This window comes from Prionailurus bengalensis, chromosome B1 (assembly GCF_016509475.1).
Source record: "Prionailurus bengalensis isolate Pbe53 chromosome B1, Fcat_Pben_1.1_paternal_pri, whole genome shotgun sequence".
NCBI lineage: Eukaryota > Metazoa > Chordata > Mammalia > Carnivora > Felidae > Prionailurus > Prionailurus bengalensis.
This window is the reverse complement of record NC_057344.1, coordinates 14,346,773-14,367,244: the sequence shown is the minus strand read 5'-3', so window position 1 is coordinate 14,367,244 and position 20,472 is coordinate 14,346,773. Positions and strand designations below refer to the sequence as shown.

Sequence of the window (20,472 nt, the reverse complement as noted above, 5' to 3'; positions counted from 1 at the left end):
TGAAAAAAAAAAAAAAGATGTATTCCTTTTTAAGGATCGACTGTTCTCCAGCAGCTCAACAGAATCAGTGGAAGCCAGATGACAACAAAATGGTATCTGTAATGTGTTCAGAGAATTAACTGCCCACCTCGAATTCTGAATATGCAGGGGAAAAAAAATTCCTTTTCAAGTGGAAATAAAGACACTGATAGATGTGCACTAAAAGAAATCCTAAGGGGAGTTCTTCAAGCAGAAGAAAAAGGACTCAAATGGGAGTGCACTAATGCAGAAAGAAATGAAATACACCAGGAAGGGTAAAGATGCGGGGAAATCTAAATGAATATTGACTGGCAATAGAACAATAGTATCTTGTGGGATATACGTTAAAATACACGGAACTAAAGCGCATGGCCAATAATTTCGCAGAAGGAGGAAAGGGCATAAATGGAGTTCAAGTCTTTTGAAATTCTTGTACTGTGTGGGAAAAAGTAAAAGCATTAATTTAAGGCAGCTTCTCTTAAGAAGGCAAGGATGCATGCTGTAATCACTAGGGATACAGCAAAAAATAAAAGACTGTATTCCTCATGGTCTAATAGAAGGGGAAATGAAATTTTCCTTTCCTTAAAAAAAAAGAGTAAGATAATACGTTCAAACCCAAATATATCACTAATAGCATTAAATGTAAATGAACGAAATATTTCAATTAAAAGGTAAGGATTATAAGACTGGATAATAAACCAAAAGCAACTATATACTGCTTGCAAGTGAAACACTTTAAATCTAAGAATTCAGAAAGATTGAAAGTAAAAGGATGGAAAAAGATAAACCGTGAAAACACTAACCGAAAAAGGGTGGATACAGCTTTATCAATACCAGACGAAACAGATTTTAAAACAAGGGGTATTAGTACAGATAAAGGGGGCTCTTTTATAACAACGAAAGGGCCAGCTGAACAGAAAGATACAGCACAACGCTAAATTTATATTCATCTGTGAACATAAACACAGAAGTCAGAAAGCAAAGACTAACAAACTAAAAGGAGAAACAGACATCTACAATCATAAGTTGGAGGATTTTAATCTCTCTCTCAATAACTGGTAAGATAAGCAAATTGAAAAATTTGAAGAAGATGTGAAAGACAAAAATTGACAAACGGGCTGTGAATATGTTCTCTTAAGAACACACAGAACTTTGGGGCGCCTGGGTGGCGCAGTCGGTTAAGCATCCGACTTCAGCCAGGTCACGATCTCGCGGTCCGTGAGTTCGAGCCCCGCGTCAGGCTCTGGGCTGATGGCTCGGAGCCTGGAGCCTGTTTCCGATTCTGTGTCTCCCTCTCTCTCTGCCCCTCCCCCGTTCATGCTCTGTCTCTCTCTGTCCCAAAAATAAATAAACGTTGAAAAAAAAAATTTTTTTTAAATAAAAAATAAAAAAAAGAACACACAGAACTTTTACCCAAACTGACCATATACTAAGCCATAAAGGAAATTTCAATATTCTGTATGATTGAATAGTATGTTCTCTGTTCTCTGAAAACAGTGAAATACAGCTAGAAGAAATCAATACTAAAAAGATAACTAGAAAACCCCACTGTTTAGGAATTAAGTAAATATACTTCTAAAAAAAACCCTCATAGCTCAAAAAAGAAATTACAATGAAAATTAAAAACTATTTTAAATTCCATGATATTTTGATAACATCATATGATCAAACTTGTGAAAAGCAGACAAAGCTGTGCTCAAAAAGAATTTTTAAGCCCTAAATGCATAAATTGGAAAAGAAGATTGCTGAACAATTACCTATCTCAAGAAGTTAAAAAAAAAAAGTGCAGCAAATTAAACCTAATGAAGGCAGAAGCAAGGACATAATAAAGAAAAGAGCAGAATTAATAAAACAGAAAACACATGTATATATAGAGAAAAAGAATCAACAAGGCCAAAAGATGTTTCTTTGAATCAAATAAAACATTTGACAAGTCCCTAGCAAGAGTGAGAAAAAAAGCAGAAATGGTACAAATTTGCCAATGTGAGAAATAAAACAGAAACATAGCAAAGTCCTTGTATATATGAAAAATTAAAGGGTACCTTGGATAGCTTTGCTAAGATTTTGATATTTTAGGTAAAATAGACAAATCCTGTAGGAAATAATGCTTACTGAAATGAATACAAGTATAGAAAGCTGCAATAGTCCTGTATCTTTTTTTTTTTAAGTTTATTTATTTACTTTGAGAGAGAGAGAAAGCATGAGTCAGGGAGGGGCAGAGAGAGAGGGAGAGAGAATCCCAAACAGACTCCAAATTGTCAGCACAGAGCCCGACACGGGGCTCAAATTCATGAACCATGAGATCATGACTTGAGCTGAAGTTGGACGCTTAACCGACTGAGCCACCCAGGCGCCCCTTGAATAGTTCTGTATCTAATAAAGAAATGGAATCTATAATAAAAAATGGTCCACCAGCCCTTTTCAACTGGGATTCCATTAGAGCTAAGCCCTTGTGCCCTCTAGCATCCATTATGTTAAAGCAAAACAAAACATGACATCTAAAATGGTGTGAGTTATGTGCCATCCTTGGGAGAAATAAGAAAATAGTCATCGAAAATATTTTTTTGGTAAATGTTTACTTCTTACATAGCCTTGGTTGTGAAAGGCTGCTTCTCACAAAGAAAATTATAGGCTGGGCTGGTGAATTCTCTTGGGAATTCTCCCAATGACTTATGGAAGGTATGATACCCACCTTACAAAACCTTCCGCAGGAAGTGAAAAAGGAATACTTTCTAATTTACATTAGGAAGGCTGGTAAACCTTGAAGTAAAAAAAAAACCGACATTACAAAAAAAAGGAAATTAAAGACTAACCTCCCTCATGAACATAAATGAAAATTAACCCAAACACAAAATCAAGAAATCAAAACCAGCAACATATATAAAAACACATATAAAATACATCGCGATGAAGTCTGTTTTATTCCAGCAATCCAAGCGTGGTTTAACATTCAGAGGTTAATCAATGTACAATCTAGCACACTAAGAGAATAAAAGAGAACAACTCTGTAATCAATTTAAGAGTTAAGTAGACAGTAAAAATGTTTGAGAAAACTCAATATCCATGCATAATAAAAAGTCTTAGCAAACTAGAAAGAGCAAGAAACTTCTTTAATCTGATAGTGATTATCTACACAGAGCCTCAGAAAAATCATTCTACACGACAAATTACTGAAAACTTTCGCTTTGAAAAAAGTAGAGTATTTTCTACAAAGGTAGACAACTAAGCCAATGGAATACAACAGAATATCTAAGAACAGACTCCCACATGTTCAGGTCAGTGGATTATGACAAAGATGAAAATGCAATGCGGCTGGGAAAGAAAGTCTTTTCAACAAATGGTGCTGGGCCAATGGGCTACCACGTGGATAAAAAGAAATCTCAATCCCTACCTCATACCTTACAAAAAAATTAATTTCAGATGAACTGCAGATCTAAATGTGAAAGGTAAACCAATAAAGCTTTTATAAGACAAGACAGGAAACCATCTTCATGACCCTGGGGTGGGCAAATAGTTCTTAAATAGCAAAGGAAAGCGCTCAGCAGACAGGGAACAACTGATAAAAAAGACTGCGTTAAACCTGAGTACTTCTAGTCACCAAAAGGCAACATTAAGAAAATGAAAAGGCAAGCCACAGAATGGGCAAAGATATTTGCAATAGACATATTTGACAAAACACTCAAATCTAAAATGAAGAACGGCTACCAACCTACTGAAAAAAAAAGAGAGAGAATCCAACAGAAAAATGGGCGAAATCTTGGACAGATGTTTCACAAAAAAGGACATCCATTTGGCCATTAAATATTATAATCAGGGAAATGGAAAAACATGAGAGTACTATACACTTACCACAATGGCTAAAATGAAAGATAAAGACATGTACAAGATGGTAAGAGCAGCACTAATCCTAGTAGCCTCCAAATCAGAAACTCAAACGTCCATCGATAGCAGAATGGATCAATAAGCCGTGATAAAATTACACAATGAAATATTGCACAACAGTGAGCACGAACGAGCTACAATCACACAAAATAACATAGATGACTCTCACAGACATAATGGTGAGCACGAGATGCCAGACATAACATAACATATATCGAAAGATTCCATTATGTAAAGTTCAGAGACAGACGTCAGAGTAGAGATTACCTTTAGGGGAGCGTGGAAATGACTAGGACGGGGGCACCAGGGAGGGCGCTGGGGTGCTGATAATGCACTATACCTTGATGCGGGTGGGAGCCACACAGGTGTGCTTGCTTTGTGAAAAGTCACTGGAAAATTCATATCAGATCTGTACGCTCTGCTATAAATCTCTCCATCACTCCCCTCCACAAAAGAAACAAGTTAAAGTGAGATTAGGATACGATAAAGAGTGTAATAAGAAGGCATATGTATGCATATAACGACACTGTGAACAAACGAGACCTAACAAACACCTATAGAAAACTCACCCAGCAAGAGCGGAATACACATTCTTCTCAAGTGCACATGGCACATTCTCCAGGAATGGCAGCACATGCTAGGCCATGAAACAAACCTCAACAGACTTAAAAGGACTGAAGTCCTACAAAATATATTCTGTGACCACACTGTAAGGAAATTAAAAATCAGTAACAGAAGGAAACAATAAGAAATAACAAAGATGCGAAAATCAACACACTCCTAAATAACCAATGAGTCAAAGGAGGCACAAGGAAAATGAGAAAATATTAAAGAGCTGAATGAAAATTAAAACATACTGAAGTTTGTAAGATGCTGCTTACAGCAGTGCTCAGCAAGAAATTTACAGTGTTAAGTGCCTGTGTTAAAACAGAAGAAAGATCTCAAATCTATAACCTAACCTTCCACCTGAAGAAAATGGAAAAAAGAGTAAAGAGTACACCTAAAGCAATCAGAAGGAAGGAAATAATAAACATCAGAGTAGAAATTCACAAAACGGTGAATAGAGAAATATTAGAGAAGATCAAGGAAACCAAAAGTCGATTCTTTGGAAAGATTCAAAAAAGTAAAAACCTTTAGCTAGACTGACCAAGAAAAATGGAAAGAAAGTTCAAATTACTGAAATAAGGAGCAAAAGAGGGAACATCACTACCAACTTTAGAGATATAAAATGAATGATAAAGGTTACTAGAAACAACCGTCTGCCAACAAGTTGGATAAACTAGATAAAGTGAGCACATTCCAGAAAGACGCAAACTACTCAAAGTGGTATTATAACAAAATTCTGAGTAGACTTAGAACAAGAGATTGAATTAGTAAACAAAAAACTTCCCACCAAGTCCAAACTCAGAGGGCTTCACTGCCAAATTCTACCAAACATATAAAGAATTCATGCCAATTCTTCTCAAATGGTAGATGAGGAGGGAACGCTTCCTAACTCATTCCCTGAGGCCAGAATTACCCTAATGTTGAAACTAGACAAGGTGATCAGAAGAAAACGACGAATACAGACGTAAAAAAGGGTCTCAACAAAATACTAGAAAACTGAATCTAATATCATAGAAAAAGGATTATACACCATGACCAAGTGGGATTTACCTTAGGAATGAGAAGCTGGTCTGACATCTGAAATCAGTAAACCGTATGAAGAGAAAAAAGGACAAAAAACACATGTCATCTCAATAGATGCAGAAGAAAAGCACTGGTTAAATCCAACAGTCTCTGTGATAAAACACTCAACAAACTAGGAAAAGGATTTTCCTCAACTTAACAAAAGGCAACTACAACAACTACAGCAAAAATCATATGTAATAGTGAAAGACTGGAAGCTTCCCTACAAGATCACATACACGACAAAGAACAGAATTTTGTCTGTTCTCACCATTTCTTTCAATATTGTATTGCAGGTTCAGGCCAGGATGAAGAGGCAAGAAAAAGAAGTTAAAAGGAATTGGAAAGGAAGAAGTAAAACCGACTCTATTTGCAGAAGATATGATCTTATGTACAGGACATTCTAAGGAATCCACGAAAACACTATTAGACCCAATAAACCAGTTCAGTAAGGTCGTAGGATTGCAAGACAAATCTGAAAATGAAATTAAGAAAATATTTCTATTTACAATAGCATCAAAAAGAAAAAAATTAATCAAAGAAGTGCAAATTTGGGCTGTGAAAACTAGAAAACATTTTTTAAAGAGGTTAATGAAGACCTAAATAAATGGGAAGATATCCCAAATCCATGGATAAGAAGAGTTGAAACTGTGGAGATGACAATACCCACCCCACCCCTCAACCGACCTACAGACTAGCTGCCTTTTTTTTTTTTTTGCAGAAATATGGAAATGCAAGGGACCACGAATAAGACAAACCATCCTACAAAAGAAAAACAAAGTTGGATGATGCACATGTTCTGATTCCAAAATAACTACAAAGCTACAGTCATCACAGTAGTGTGGGGCTGGCATAAATACAGACATACAGATTAATGGAACAGAATTTGGAGTCCAGAAATATAAACAATCACACTTACGGCAAACTGATTTTTAGAAACGGTGCCAAGATAATTCACTGGGGAAAGACCAGTGTTTTCAATAAGTGGTACTGGGGACAATCACACACCCGCAATACAAGAAAATGAAGTTGGACACACTCCTGACATCACACATAAAGAACAATCCAAGTGGACTGGAGACCTAAAAATAAGACTAAACTGTAAAACACTCAGAAGAAAACACAGGCATAAATCTTTGTGATGTTTGGTTAGGCAAAGCCTTCTTAGATATGACATCAACAGCAGAAGCAATAAAAGAAAGAAACAGACAATCTGGACTTTTATCAAAATTAAAAATTTTGTACTTCAAACAAAACCATCAAGAAAGTGAAGGGGCACCTGAGTGGCTCAGTCGGTTAAGCGTCTGACTTTGACTCAGGTCATGATCTCATGGTTTATGAGTTTGAGCCCCATGTCAGGTCAGCTTGAGCCCCACATTGGGCTCCATGATGTCAGCATAGGGTTCCCTCTCTCTCTCCCATTCTCCCTCTCTCTCTGCCCCTCACTCACTTGCGCCTGCCCTCTATCAAAAATTAATTAACTAATTAATTTTTAAAAAGTGAAAAGAAACCCATAGAATGAGAGAGGATATTTGTAAGTCATTTGTTGGATAAAGGATTTGTGTCAAGACTACACAAGGAACTCTTATCACTCAATAATAAAATAATAATAAAGAGATAATAAAATAAAATGATAAAGAATTTAAAACAAAGAGAAAGGATCTGAATAGACAGTTTTCAAAAAATTTTTTTAAATATACTAATGGCCCAGCATTACCTTGATTCCAAAACCAGACAAAGACCCCATTAAAAAGGAGAACCGCAGACCAATTTCCCTGATGAACATGGATGCGAAAATTCTCAATAAAATACTAGCAAACCAGAAACAACAATACATGAAAAGAATTATTCACCATGATCAAATGGGATTTATCAAAATCCGCAAATCAATTAATGAGGTACATCACACTGATAAAAGGGTAAGAACCACATGATCCTCTCCATAGATGCGGAAAAAGCATCTGACAAAATACAGCATCGTTTCTTGATAAAAACCTGCAAGAAAGTAGGGATAGAAGGACCATACTTCAAGATCATAAAGTCCATATACGAAAGACCCACAGCTAATATCATCCTCAATGGGGAAAAACTGAAAGCTTTCCCTCTAAGGTCAGGAACATAACAGGGATGTCCACTCGCACCACTGATACTCAACATAGTGTTAGAAGTCCTGGCCTTAGCAATCAGACAACAAAAAGAAATAAGAGGCATCCAAACTGGCAAGGAGGAAGTCAAACTTCCACTCTTCGCAGATGAAACGATACTCTACATGGAAACCCCAAAGGACTCCACCAAAAAACTGCTAGAACTGATCCATGAATTCAGCAAAGTCACAGGATATAAAATCAACGTACAGAAATTGGTTGCATTTCTATACACCCATAACGAAGCAGCAGAGAGAGAAATAAATCAAGGAACTGATCCCATTTACAACTGCACTATGACCATAAAATACCAAGGAATAAACCAAATTACCAAAGAGGTAAAAGATCTATCCCCTGAAAACTACAGAAAGCTTATGAAAGAAATGGAAGACACAAAGAACTGGAAAAACATTCCATGCTCATGGATTGGAAGAAGAAATATTGTTAAAATGTAGATACTATCCAAAGCAATCTACAGTCAATGTAATCCCTATCAAAATAACACCAGCATTCTTCACAGAGCTAGAACAAACAATTCTAAAATTTGTCTGGAACCAAAAAAGATCCTGAATAGCCAAAGTGATGTTGAAAAGGAAAACCAAAACTGCAGGCATCACAATTCTGGACTTCAAGCCAGATTACGAAGCTGTAATCATCAAGACAGTATGGTACTAGCACAAAAACAGACACCTAGATCAATGGAACAGAAGAGAGAACCCAGGAATGGACCCACAAACGTATGGCCAACTAATCTCCAAAGAGCAGGAAAGAATATCTGATGGAAAAAAGACAATCTCTTCAACAAATGGTGTCGGGAAAATGGGGCAGCGACATGTAGAAGAATGAACCTGGACCACTTTCTTATTATATCATACACACAAATAAACTCAAAGTGGACAAAAGAGCTAAATTTGTAAGACAGGAAGCCATCAAAATCCTAGAGGAGAAAACAGGCAATAACCTCTTTGACCTCGGCTGCAGCAACTTCTCACTTGACATGTCTTTGGAGGCAAGGAGATAAAAGCAAAAATGAACTATTGGGACCTCATCAAGGTAAAAAGCTTCCTGCACAGCAAACAATCAGCAAAACTAAAAGTCAACCGACAGAATGGGAGAAGATATTTGCAAACGACATATCAGATAAAGGGTTAGTATCCAAAATCTACAAAGAACTTATCAAACTCAACACCCAAAAAACAAATAATCCAGTGAAGAAATGGGCAAAGGACATGAATAGACACTTTTCCAAAGAAGACATCCAGATGACTAACAGACACATGAAAAGATGTTCAACATCATTCATCATCAGGGAAATACGAATCAAAATCACAGTGAGATAGCACCTCACACCTGTCAGAATGGCTAGCGTTAACAACTCAGGAAACAACAGATGTTGGCGAGGATGCGGTGGGAATGCACTGTTGGCGGGAATGCAAACTGGTGTAGCCACTCTGGAAAACAATGCGGAGGTTCCTCAAAAAACTAAAAATAGAGCTACCCTACGACCCAGCAATTGCACTACTCAGTATTTATCCAAAGGATACAAAAATGCTGATTCGAAGGGGTACATGCACCCCAATGTCTATAGCAGCGCTCTTGACAATAGACAAATTATGGAAAGAGCCCAAATGTCCATCGACTAATGAGTGGGTAAAGAAGATGTGGTGTATATGTACATAGAATACTACTTGGTGATCAAAAAGAATGAAATCGTGCCACTTGCAACAGTGTGGATGGAACTAGAGTGTATTATGCTAAGCGAAACAAGTCAGAGAAAGACAAATATCATATGACTTCACTCATATGTGGAATTTAAGACACAAAACAGATGCACATAGGGGAAGGGAAGCAAAAATAAGATAAAAACAGAGAGGGAGGCAAACCATAAGAGAGTCTTAGATACAGAGAACAAATTGAGGGTTGTTGGTGGGGCGTTGGGTGGGGGGCTGGGCTAAATGGGTGATGGGCATTAAGGAGCGAACTTGTTGGGATGAGCACTGGGTGTTATATGTAAGTGATGAATCACTAAATTCTATTCTTGAAATCATTATTATACTGTATGTTAACTAACTTGGATTTAAAGAAAAAAAAAAAAACGAAAAAAACATACTAATGGCCAGTAAGTCCATGAAAATATGCTCAGTATCATTAGTCATTAGGGGTATAAATCAAAACCATAACGAGATCGTACTTCACACAACACTAACATGGCTAAAATCAGAAGGCCAGATTTGTGGTAAGAGTGTAGGGAAACGGGGTGCCTGGGTGGCTCAATCGGTTAAGTGTCCAACTTCGGCTCAGGTCACGATCTCACGGTTCGTGGGTTCGAGCCCCGCGTCGGGCTCTGTGCCGACAGCTCAGAGCCTGGAGCCTGCTTCGGATTCTGTGTTTCCCTCTCTCTCTGCCCTTCCCCTGCTTGTGCTCTCTCTCTGTTTCTCAAAAAATAAACATTAAAAAAAAGTTTTTTAAAGCAGAAACAGCCCAAAGGCCCATCAGCTGATGAACAGACAGAAAAAAGGTGGTATATCCATATGATGCGGTATTATTTGGCAATAAAAAGGAACGAGGTACTAATACATGCTGGAATATGGATGTACCCTGAAAACAGTACGCTGACGGAAAGAGGTAGTCACAAAACAACAAATACTGTCTTATCCCATTTATCTGACATGTCCGTAACAAGCAAATGTACAGAGACAGAAAGACGAGTGGTTGCCTTGGGGGAGACGGGTTAGGGAGAACGGGGAGGGACCGCTAACGGGCACAGGGCTTCTTTCAGGGATGACGACAATGTTCTAATACCAGATTGTGGTGCTGGAGGCCCAACCCCGTGAACATACTAAAAGCCATTGAACTGCGTGCTTCAGATGGGCAAAGTACGTGTTAAGTGGAGGAACCGTGTGGTATGTGAGTTACACTGCATCGAGCTGTGAGCAGCCATTTCCCCACAGTGTGACCATTACAGAAGCACTCTCAAAGGCGACGTCGCCTTCCATCATCCTGGGGGCCTGACGCCGGGCCGGCCGCGGGCATGGAGTGCAAGCTCTCCCGGCATCTGCGTCCCCTTCACCACCCACCGCGACGTCCACTCTGGCGCCCTGCACACGGTCGATGATCAGTGATTATCTGACTTCTGCTTAGTAAGCTCTTTCCCCACAGATAATCGAAAATAAACTTGAACTCGGTAACAAGGTTCACAAATGCCAAGTCAGCGATGAACGGCCTCCCCAAATGCCCCTCTGTATGTTTTCTGAAACGTTGGAAGTATGGCTGGTGGTTACAAAAAAACCTTTTTCCTGGAAAACTATTTATGGATATTGACGCCACGGACAGAAACGAAGGCCCTCTTTGGCCTTGACGATTTAACATTTGCAAATTACCAGACTTCCGAACCGATAACCTGGCAGAGGAATCAAAGACACGTACACAACCGCACGGAAGTATAAATTTAAATCAAAAGGTCTTCCACGGTCCCCTAAACCAATGAAGGCTCTGCATCGGCTTATTGTGACGGAAGGACGTGTGAGCAGAAATGAGCGTCTGGTGTCGTCGTTGTTGGGAAGCCGGGAGGAAGGGTGAGCGGTCAGAGGAGGAGAGGACAGTTATGTGACAGCGCGCGGGAGCAAGCGGGCACCGCGGCCATTCCGCACGGTTTCATCCGGTCATACTATGAGCCCTTTCTCCGAACGTGACTCACCAAGTCTATAGGCTCGATTAACGGCTGGTCTGGTTGAAATACGGAATCCTCATTTTCTTCTTCGCCGTTCTTTTTGCGAGACATTTGTTTGGAAGGCAGCAAGTTATACCACAGAGTGAAAATCTCATTGGAAAACGGTAAGTCGGCCAAACTGATCTGAGTTCCAGCCTATGTGAAATGAAGAGGGCGGGGGGAGCAAAGAAGAGAGAAAATAACATGTTTCCATTCATATTTGCTTCCTCTCATACAATTAAGATTATTGGGAAAGCTTGCGTTAGGATTTAAAACATGCAATACTCATGTTCTAAAGCATCGGTGGATTTTTTTTTTTTTCAACGTTTATTTATTTTTGGGACAGAGAGAGACAGAGCATGAACGGGGGAGGGGCAGAGAGAGAGGGAGACACAGAATCGGAAACAGGCTCCAGGCTCCGAGCCGTCAGCCCAGAGCCCGACGCGGGGCTCGAACTCACGGACCGCGAGATCGTGACCTGGCTGAAGTCGGACGCTTAACCGACTGCGCCACCCAGGCTCCCCGGATTTTTTTTTTTTTAAACCTGAAGATGTCTTATATTTTTAGGTGCGACTAAATAAGAAATAATCCCAATCTAGAAGCCAACCCTAGGATTATTTTGTGAGATACTATTTTGCCAAAACCTAATGACAGAGCATGCAACTTTCTGTACGTGTGGAATTATTTTTAAATGAAAAGACAAAAAATGAAAATTGAAAGAGTAAACGACTAAGCAGAAACCATAATACCTCTTACGATATGCTGCAACATTTGATTATTACTCACAAAAACCCATTGTCCGCTGTAAAGTTCAAAAACAAATAAAAACTCTATAGTGGTTCTTAAATGAGAGACCAGACAGCAAAATTTTAATTTGGGTAAGTTAGTAGTACGTCAAAAAAAGCTTTTACATTCCAGCGAATCACACATATGAGCCAGAATCTAACTGAACTGTATCATTTTTTTTTAAAGGAGATTAATTAACATACCTACTAATTTTATAGAGTTCCCGACATCCATTATCTATTGTGGTACACGCCTTTCTGACAGCCTAATGAGTCTGTCTGTTAGCTTTGCTTCTTTTTTTTTTTTTATTCTCAGGTAATATTATCAAATATTGTTTTCATATAAAGAAAAGGAAATACTTACAAGAAGTCTCTCTACCTTTTAAACTTTGCTCGTCATGAAGCGTTTTCTCGTGCTTCCCATTGTACCGCCAAGGAGAGTCAACCAGAGACCCGTGCTGTTGTTGAACGCACGGGCACACCTCTAGAGGCTCACATCTGACCCCCCTGTGTCACCTTCCCGCTGTGCAACGGTTCTCTGGTTATTATGTACAGCGGTGAGCAAAACGCACTTTTAGTGACACATATAAGTCTTTTGCTTTAGCGTTTAAATATCATATTCCTCTCAACAGCAACACTGAAGTCTTCCTAGAAGCTGCAACGTCAGGACTAGGGAGAATAATGGGACTACACAGTCAGACTCCCGCCTGATTTCAATCTGTGACGGTGCATTATGCGTGGGGTGCGTTTTGATACCTGGTTCCATCCCTCACCAGCTGTGTGACCCCGGACACGCTACCTCGTACAGCAGTTCTTTATCTGAAAGGAGGGTCATCATACCTTTTCCCTAGGACAGTCGCGAGGATTAAATGACAGAACGCATACGGAGCACCGAGCACAACACTCGTGCTGGGAATAATAAACACGCTCGGAGTGACAGTCGTGACAGAGCTCAGAGTTCGGCTTTAGCCAAAGGGTAGACTGGGTAGGTTTCCAGAAAATCACAGTTAAGAAGCAGATTTGAAAGTTCTCGAGTAAGAGGATGAAAGCCAGAAATCACTACTCCAGATTAAAAAAAAAAAAAGGAACCCGTCACTGGGTGTGTCCACGGCACTGGGTGGATCTAGAGCGGTACCGGGGCTGGCAAACGGCAGCTAGACGGCTATTGTCAGGATATGCAACCAGAGGTGTTACTTGATAACGGTTAATTGCAACACGACCTACCAGGCATTGTTCACTTTGGTGTTTACTGACAGAGCAGAGATCCACTCTCAGCGTCTTCTGCTGTAAGGCTGTTTGGGAGATGGCCACCCGGAACATATCGTTGAACAGAATGGATTCTGTGGCTAGATGGACTTTCGTTCGAAACAGACAGCTGACGTCAGTTGAGGAGGGAAGCAGAGCAACCCTGAAATATCTGCGAAAGAACAAGAGTAAAACGGATTTCACGCGCCCTTCAGTGATCCCAGACTCACAGTTATCGTCTGAAATGATCCGCAAAAGAGAGAAACACGGGAACACGGAGTTCATGGTCAACCATGACTGGTGCCATAACGGGTCCGTCCGCGCTCGGCGGCAGAGGGGCCGTGTTTGCGACCCACCCGGGCGGGCTATGCCCCAGCCTGCCACTCGCCACAGGGCTGCGGCAGAGGCGCACGATGGGAAAGTGAAGAGGAAGAAAATCTGCGGGGCAGACGAATTTAACGTCCCACCTGCCCACGTACAGCCAATTCCAAAATAAAGCTTCCTGAGCCTGGGAAGACAGAATCCTGCTGTCTTTGTCCCAAAAAATATTCACCCTCAGTGTTACACAAGAGGTGTTTATGATCATTTCCCAGGAATGGAATACATTATCCTACTAGTGAAAAAGAAAGGCTAAGTAGCATATAAGAAAACTTAAAAATTTTAATTGTCTAGCATCACGGAAGTTTCAGATGCGACAAACTGTTTTAAGAGGCTTACGCTTTGTAAAATTCGGAGGAAGAGTTCGTGGAAAACCGTAACTTCTAACACTACCTTCAAATGATTTTTCTAAGCACCCGTTAGGTGAGGGTTCACAATTCTTAGAAACAGCGCGAGGTATTTTCTTTTCAATCCCAGAAAGAGAACACCCATTGAGTCCCTCCCCCACCCCCAATTCCAGCCTTGTCTAATTCATACTCTAAAAGATGCCTTTCTCCAATTATGAAAGCTGTAAGTTCACGTGCAGGGCCGAGGCACGTCACGTTATTTTCGTATTTGACATCGACACTGATTACCGAGGTTCAGCATTAGTAGACTAGTGGGCCTTGGCCGAAGATATTTCACACAAGCTGTCACTTTTTGCAGTGTCATTATTTGGGCCAAGGCTTTCAGGTACGGGTTTAGGAACGTGGCGCTATGCGTCTCGGGGAAGTTCAGACCAGTTAGAGGAGTGACTGCCTGTGAGCTGGTGGGGACGGGGGGTGGGGGTTGCAGAAGAGCCTGCTGAACTCACTGCTTGAGTGCTGACACGGGTCCTGAGCTGTGCTGGCTGTCACCGTACCTCAGGGGCGCTTTGTGACTCCCTGGGGGAACGTGAGAGTGACCGGAGTGGCAGCGGCAGGACATTTGGGGAGCCCTGCCCCGACAGGACGAGGTTGAGAAAATGCCTGATCTTGGGCCCTTCTGTGGTTGTCTCCTGGGCTTGTGGGCTGGCTCTCCCTGTTCATAGGTTCGATCCCTGGGGGAACCGTCATCTCCCAGACCCGCCACCCTGAAATGAAAAGGCTGCCAACGCCCCAGTATGTCTGCGTATTTACTGGCAGGGAGAAGTCACAAATAACAATACGAAGCCAGTCTTCCCTGGCTGGACTTCCTAATCTCAGTCCTGGGAAGCAGGCTCTCTGGGGTGATCCAGATACTCCCCAGTAAGCATTCCTTCTTTACTGGTCTTGCTATTAATGCAGATCCCACCCACAACTTGACTCAGGAGGTCCTGTGAGCCCACTCCCCCCCTGGAATCTTACACCCCTCCGGCTTTGACGATCATTAACACACAGACACCCACTAGCTCTAATCTACTGCCTACTGAATGATCTCCATCTAGCTACATTTTTATTTAGATCTAGTCTTTCTCTGACAATTCTTAGAATATTCAGGTGTGGTTAAAAGTAAACCCATAGGGAAAGCATCCAGAACTCTTACATTTACTCTGTTCAATGTCTTTCTCATTGAGGAATATACTCTATCAACAAGAAAAACATCCACCTGGCTGGGTACAGAGTCTGGGGAGGGGGGAGTCACCCCTCAATAGGACTTTCTTCTTTCCAAGCCCTTGTACTGGCAGACTGAACATATTATTGAGTGCAAGGCTGTAGGACATATGGATTCTGGATTCGAAGTCAGAGGTGCTCAGTTGAAATCTGGCTTCTTTCTGGTGCTCTATAGCCATGGACTGTTAAGAGAGTCCCTGAAACGCTGACTCCAGAAAGTGTGAATGGTGGTAAACGCTGCTAGAGATACCTGTCAGGAAACACAGTCCCTAAGCCAACAGACCACGGAGCAGTAATGACATCACGTCATTTGACGACGTGAAGTAACTTTAAGAAATTAATGGTCACGGGGAAACGAATACTTGATGTTAAGGACGCGTTACACGTAACACGATAAGGTGTTTGGCAAAGTTGTACTGATAAATTGAATCACCACGTTTTCTTGTAACAGATCAGAAAATCCCTGCAAACCGACAGTGGTCATAATTAGGCAACCACAAACATTTTAATTAAATTAAAAAAAAAAAACAAAAAAACAACAACCAGGCCCCAACATAGCACAATATAGAAATTTTGGCTGCAAAGGGAGATTCAAATATCTTGGTTCCCAGGCTAATTAACGAATTGGCTGCATAAGGATCAACGTCTAATAGGGTTTTCGCACATTCTCCGATTCTTTCTGTTTTATCCACTGTGGATTAAGACGTGGTCGGCCCGGCCATGTCCTTCTCATCTTTATCTGGATGAAATGCTCGGTTACAACGGACAATTTATCAGACGGGAACAATTTTCAGTTCCCCTACTTGTTCTTCGCTGATTTTACTTACACTTTTGAAGTGTGAGGTATCAGGAAGGCATGGAGATTTCGGAGCTGTGCTAAAATCACCATGAAACTTGACCTTCTGGCATCGTATCTGTCAAGAGAGGAGCTGATGAGACCAGGAGAGAGCACAGGCCACTCGTCGCTGCACCGAGTTCCAGAACCTTCCGTCCCCGGGGGGCCTTCCCTTACCTGAGTCCGATCTGCACCTGGGCAGTCTCCACGATGGTGACATCCCCTTCACTGTACGGAACATCTTCAACTTCACTAGGCCTAGGGACAGGGCGACAGCGGGTGTAGGGGACCCATTTAGGAGCAGGGGTATTGACCGTGATGCTTACCGTTTGCCACTTAATGATTCCGAATGAAAACCTGATTCACAGCCCTCCGACACCACCCAGTGGACCGGACCCCAGTGAGAGCTCGCTCTTTTAAATCTTTCTTCACCTTTTCGAGAGCAGTCTGCTTCCGAACCTTGAGGGGAAAGACTTCCTGATGCCTGAGACTTTCCTGAGCCTCCTTGGGGCCCACCACACCCCGAGACATACTCCAGGCTTTCAGAAAGACACAAGGAACTTCATGTGCCATTTGGGTACTGGCCAACGCCTCCAATATTCTCATTAAAATCAAGTTTTAGGGGCGCCTGGGTGGCTCAGTCAGTTAAGCGTCTGACTTTGGCCTGGGTCACGATCTCACGGTTCGTGGGTTCGAGCCCCACGTCGGGCTCTGTGCTGACGGCTCAGAGCCTGGAGCCTGCTTTGGGTTCTGTGTCTCCCTCTCTCCTTGTTCTTCCTCCGCTTACACACTCTCTCTCTCTCTTAAAAATAAATAAACATTAACAAAAAAAATTTTTTAATCAAATTTTAAGTCTCCAAGCGGGTCAGGTGGGATGTTTTTGGTGTACAGAAATTTGCAGGCACCTCACCTCTTTAACACCGACGACCCTTACCCCCTCTTAAGGGCCGACGACCCTTACCACTGCACGAGCGACTAAGGGCGCTGGTGCACTCACAGTCCAGAGTCCTCCCCACCCCCACCTCCGTGCGCAGCTATGAGGACATACAGGGTCACCGAAAAGCACTCCCGCTAAGTCCTTACTGTTTCACGAAAGCTTCGTAGACCCCGCTGTCTCCAGCCACAGACTCATCGGACACAGCAGCTGACACGCAAGCACTTTTCTCCCCAAGCAAGTGGATCACTCTTCTTTTTGGTAATGATTTTTCCACATCTAGGGAGGGGCGAGCGATAATTCCTCTTAGGATTTATCATTCAGAAAAGTTAAGTATAAAACCACACCCGCGGTTTGGTCATGAGAAATCCACAACACTTCCTCCCGCCTGAGACTCAGGGACGTTGCCTTGTGAATCAACAGATGTGGCTGATTCGAGGCACCGGGACTTCTCGGGACGCCGGTTAGTTTGGTCGTCGTTGGAGAGACTATGGTTTTCCTCTGTCCTGACGGCGACGGACTGGGCCCTCGCCTCTCTCTCACTCCAGTTACCACGCACTCGGCAAGGAGGCCGCGTCCCTCCAATATTAAAGGTGTTTCTGCAACAGAGGGTATCTAGTACTCAATGGCAGACAGGCTCCTGCCTCTTTTGCCCTCCCCTTCTCTCCACAGGCCATATTGTGCATCTCTCACAGAAGTAAAAGCAAAAAAAAAAAAAAAAAAAAATGTCTTTGACTTCTAGAATTCCTCACCGGCTAACACCGTTGAAAAAAACTTCGTGCCACTGAATCCTTAGCACCAACTACCACTTAACTTTTATCTCTAACTCATATTCATACTCTGCATCCTGCAGTGAGCCAAGAAGCGTTCATTTAAAGCTGCGATCCTATGTAATAAGCAGCAAGCCTGTGGAGCGCTTTCATCCTCCAGCGAGGGAGCAGGGATCAGGACTGGTAGGCATTTCGCCCCCCTTCTGAGTCGTGACTTTACATCTTGTTAAGACGTTTAAGTTTTACGGCTTCAGATTACGGGATCGATTGCTGCATTTCCCCTTTTATTTCCGGCGGCGGGAATGCTCTTTCCTTGATGACGAAGGGCCGCTCTCCGCCCACCCCCCCTTGATGAGGGGTGAAGGTGAAGGCATGATTGATTGATTACCCCCAGGAATAGCCACAGCAGCTGAAATTGACTTTGACCATGACAGAGACCGACTGGAAGGACTTCGCCGTCATTCCGACGGGGTCTCTGTCCTCCAGCAAGACGCGCACGAGGGAAGTCCGACTTTACCTGCGGAAGACTCCAGAGGGGTGAGGGGGCACGAGCCGTGTCACCCCCATGGGCCGCCCGCCCCGGCACGGAGGGCGGACGCTCCCTGAGAGGACCCAGTGCTGGCGATCTGGCCTGAAGGGGATTACTAGCCTTTACGGTTAAAAACGTGCTTTTTAGTTGTCTTCGACACCGGATACTCTTCACAAATAAAACTCTCGGACGTAATTCTTTTAGGGGGACTTTTTAGTAGCAGCTTTCCGATCGAATATGCGTTTCAAAGCTAAAAGCCGTGCCCCGGAAGCTTCCGCGACACTGGGCCCCGGACACAGACTTCTCAGACACAGCCGCAGACCCAGTGGCAGGAGCGAGGCTACGGCCGGGCAGAGGCCGAAGGACCCAGGTGGGCTCGGACCCCGGGCGACTGTCGGGCCGGCCTCCCTGCCCCGCCCCTGAGAACTGAGTGTGGAGAAGAGTCGCTAGAGAATTCCAGACGCACAAAGAGGGCAAAGAGCCGCAACGCTCAAGATCCTTCAGGTCCAAGGCACAGACGAATGGCACAGAATTCTGGTGACACGGTGGTATTCATCACGTGAACTGAGAGCCGAGCGCCGGCGCAGGGAGATGCTTTACAGGTGCTATGGCACCCGTCCTCCCAGGACCCCACGAGGTGGACACGGTGTCCCTCCCACTGTGCAGGGGAGGAGCAACAAGGCGGCCGGCCTGGGTGAGGCGCTCACGCTCACTGCACGAAAGTAAGAGCGCAGGCCCGAACCGGCTCCGGGGCCCGAACGCACGGCCCACACACCGCACTCCTTTCCGGGGGCAGGAGGGCGGCCCCACAGCCGGCTTCTGCTCCCTCCTGGCCACTAGGGAAACGCCACTCCTGTGCTTCTGGTCTCTGATGCTGATGATCTGAATGAACACGGGACTTGTAACTTTGGCTCCTTCCAGGCAGCGCCGCACAAACCACACCCGTGTCCCGCGTGCCCTGCCTCTGCCCCTGCTCCGGGCCACCAACAGGTGGCGCTTCGGCCTTCAGTACTAGAAACCACACAAACGCGATGGATCTGCCTCTCTCTTTAAACGTCCGAGTTGGCCAATCAATTCATGCTTAGAATTCTTAGGACCAGAAATACAAAACAGTCTTCTCGAAAGGGCAGGAAAATGCTTGTAAAGAGGCCTGTCCCCCTCGCGTGGGCGCACGAGGTAGCCGAGTGCAGATCGGAGCGGGGCTCCTGGGGACCAGCCCTGGGGTTTTTCTTTCACATTCTGTTCCGGGCGAGCTCCGAAACCCACCGTCCTCCTCGGGCCACAGCTATGGTCATTTGCCAGCAAGGCAAGGCATCTTGTTTCCTTTACAGCCACACCGAATATATGGAAAGCTTCCGCCTTGCAAAGGGATACACACATGAAAAGAAAAAGAATTCGATTCTCCCTCTGTTTCTGTGGCGGACTACAAAGGCAGCAGTGAGAAGTCAACGGGCAGCTCCTTCCCCGGGCTGCAAAAGGTAACGTGGCCACAAGATGGCAGGGTAACACCGGCCCCTCGGAACCGGCTTTCCCCCAAATTAACTTGAGGCAGAAAGGGAGAGTCTGGCACGAAACAAAAATTGTATTTATACAGAATTCCCTGAGCAGTCCAAACACTGAACCCCGGTACTAATTAGCTGGTATGCTAATTGCCTTGGTTTTAATCTGTTTTAGACCGACTTTTAAAAGAAAGCCCTCTTCTTTGCCTTGCTATTTCAGAACGAGAATCTATGTGGAAGTATGATGTGTGTTCACAAAACATGTTCCCAGCCAGCTGCCACCGTACAGAGGGTTTCTGGACAACAGGACAGATACTTAACGATTAAGTCTATTAAACAGGGAAAGTGACTTTTAGCTGTTAAAGAAAAAAATGTCTAGTCCGGGTATATCAATAAAAACTCCTCCTCGAGTGAAGCCGAAATGAATTCGCAGCAGACAGAGAAGGGGGCCAGCACAATTTGTTTA

The 20,472-nt window shown here is 43.2% G+C and overlaps 1 protein-coding gene across 4 annotated transcripts in view; it reads right to left on the bottom strand.

Moving 5' to 3' along the window:
- Positions 1–20,472, bottom strand: part of WWC2 (WW and C2 domain containing 2) — a 213,211-nt gene that overhangs the window by 33,095 nt on the left and 159,644 nt on the right. For all 4 annotated transcript variants that reach the window (XM_043558145.1, XM_043558164.1, XM_043558154.1 and 1 more), the window contains 5 exons: positions 17,358–17,487; positions 16,452–16,532; positions 16,267–16,353; positions 13,431–13,623; positions 11,410–11,577 (listed from right to left, as the gene is read on the bottom strand). In XM_043558145.1, the coding sequence (XP_043414080.1) occupies positions 11,410–11,577; positions 13,431–13,623; positions 16,267–16,353; positions 16,452–16,532; positions 17,358–17,487 (659 nt within the window). The remainder of the gene's footprint in view (positions 1–11,409; positions 11,578–13,430; positions 13,624–16,266; positions 16,354–16,451; positions 16,533–17,357; positions 17,488–20,472) is intronic.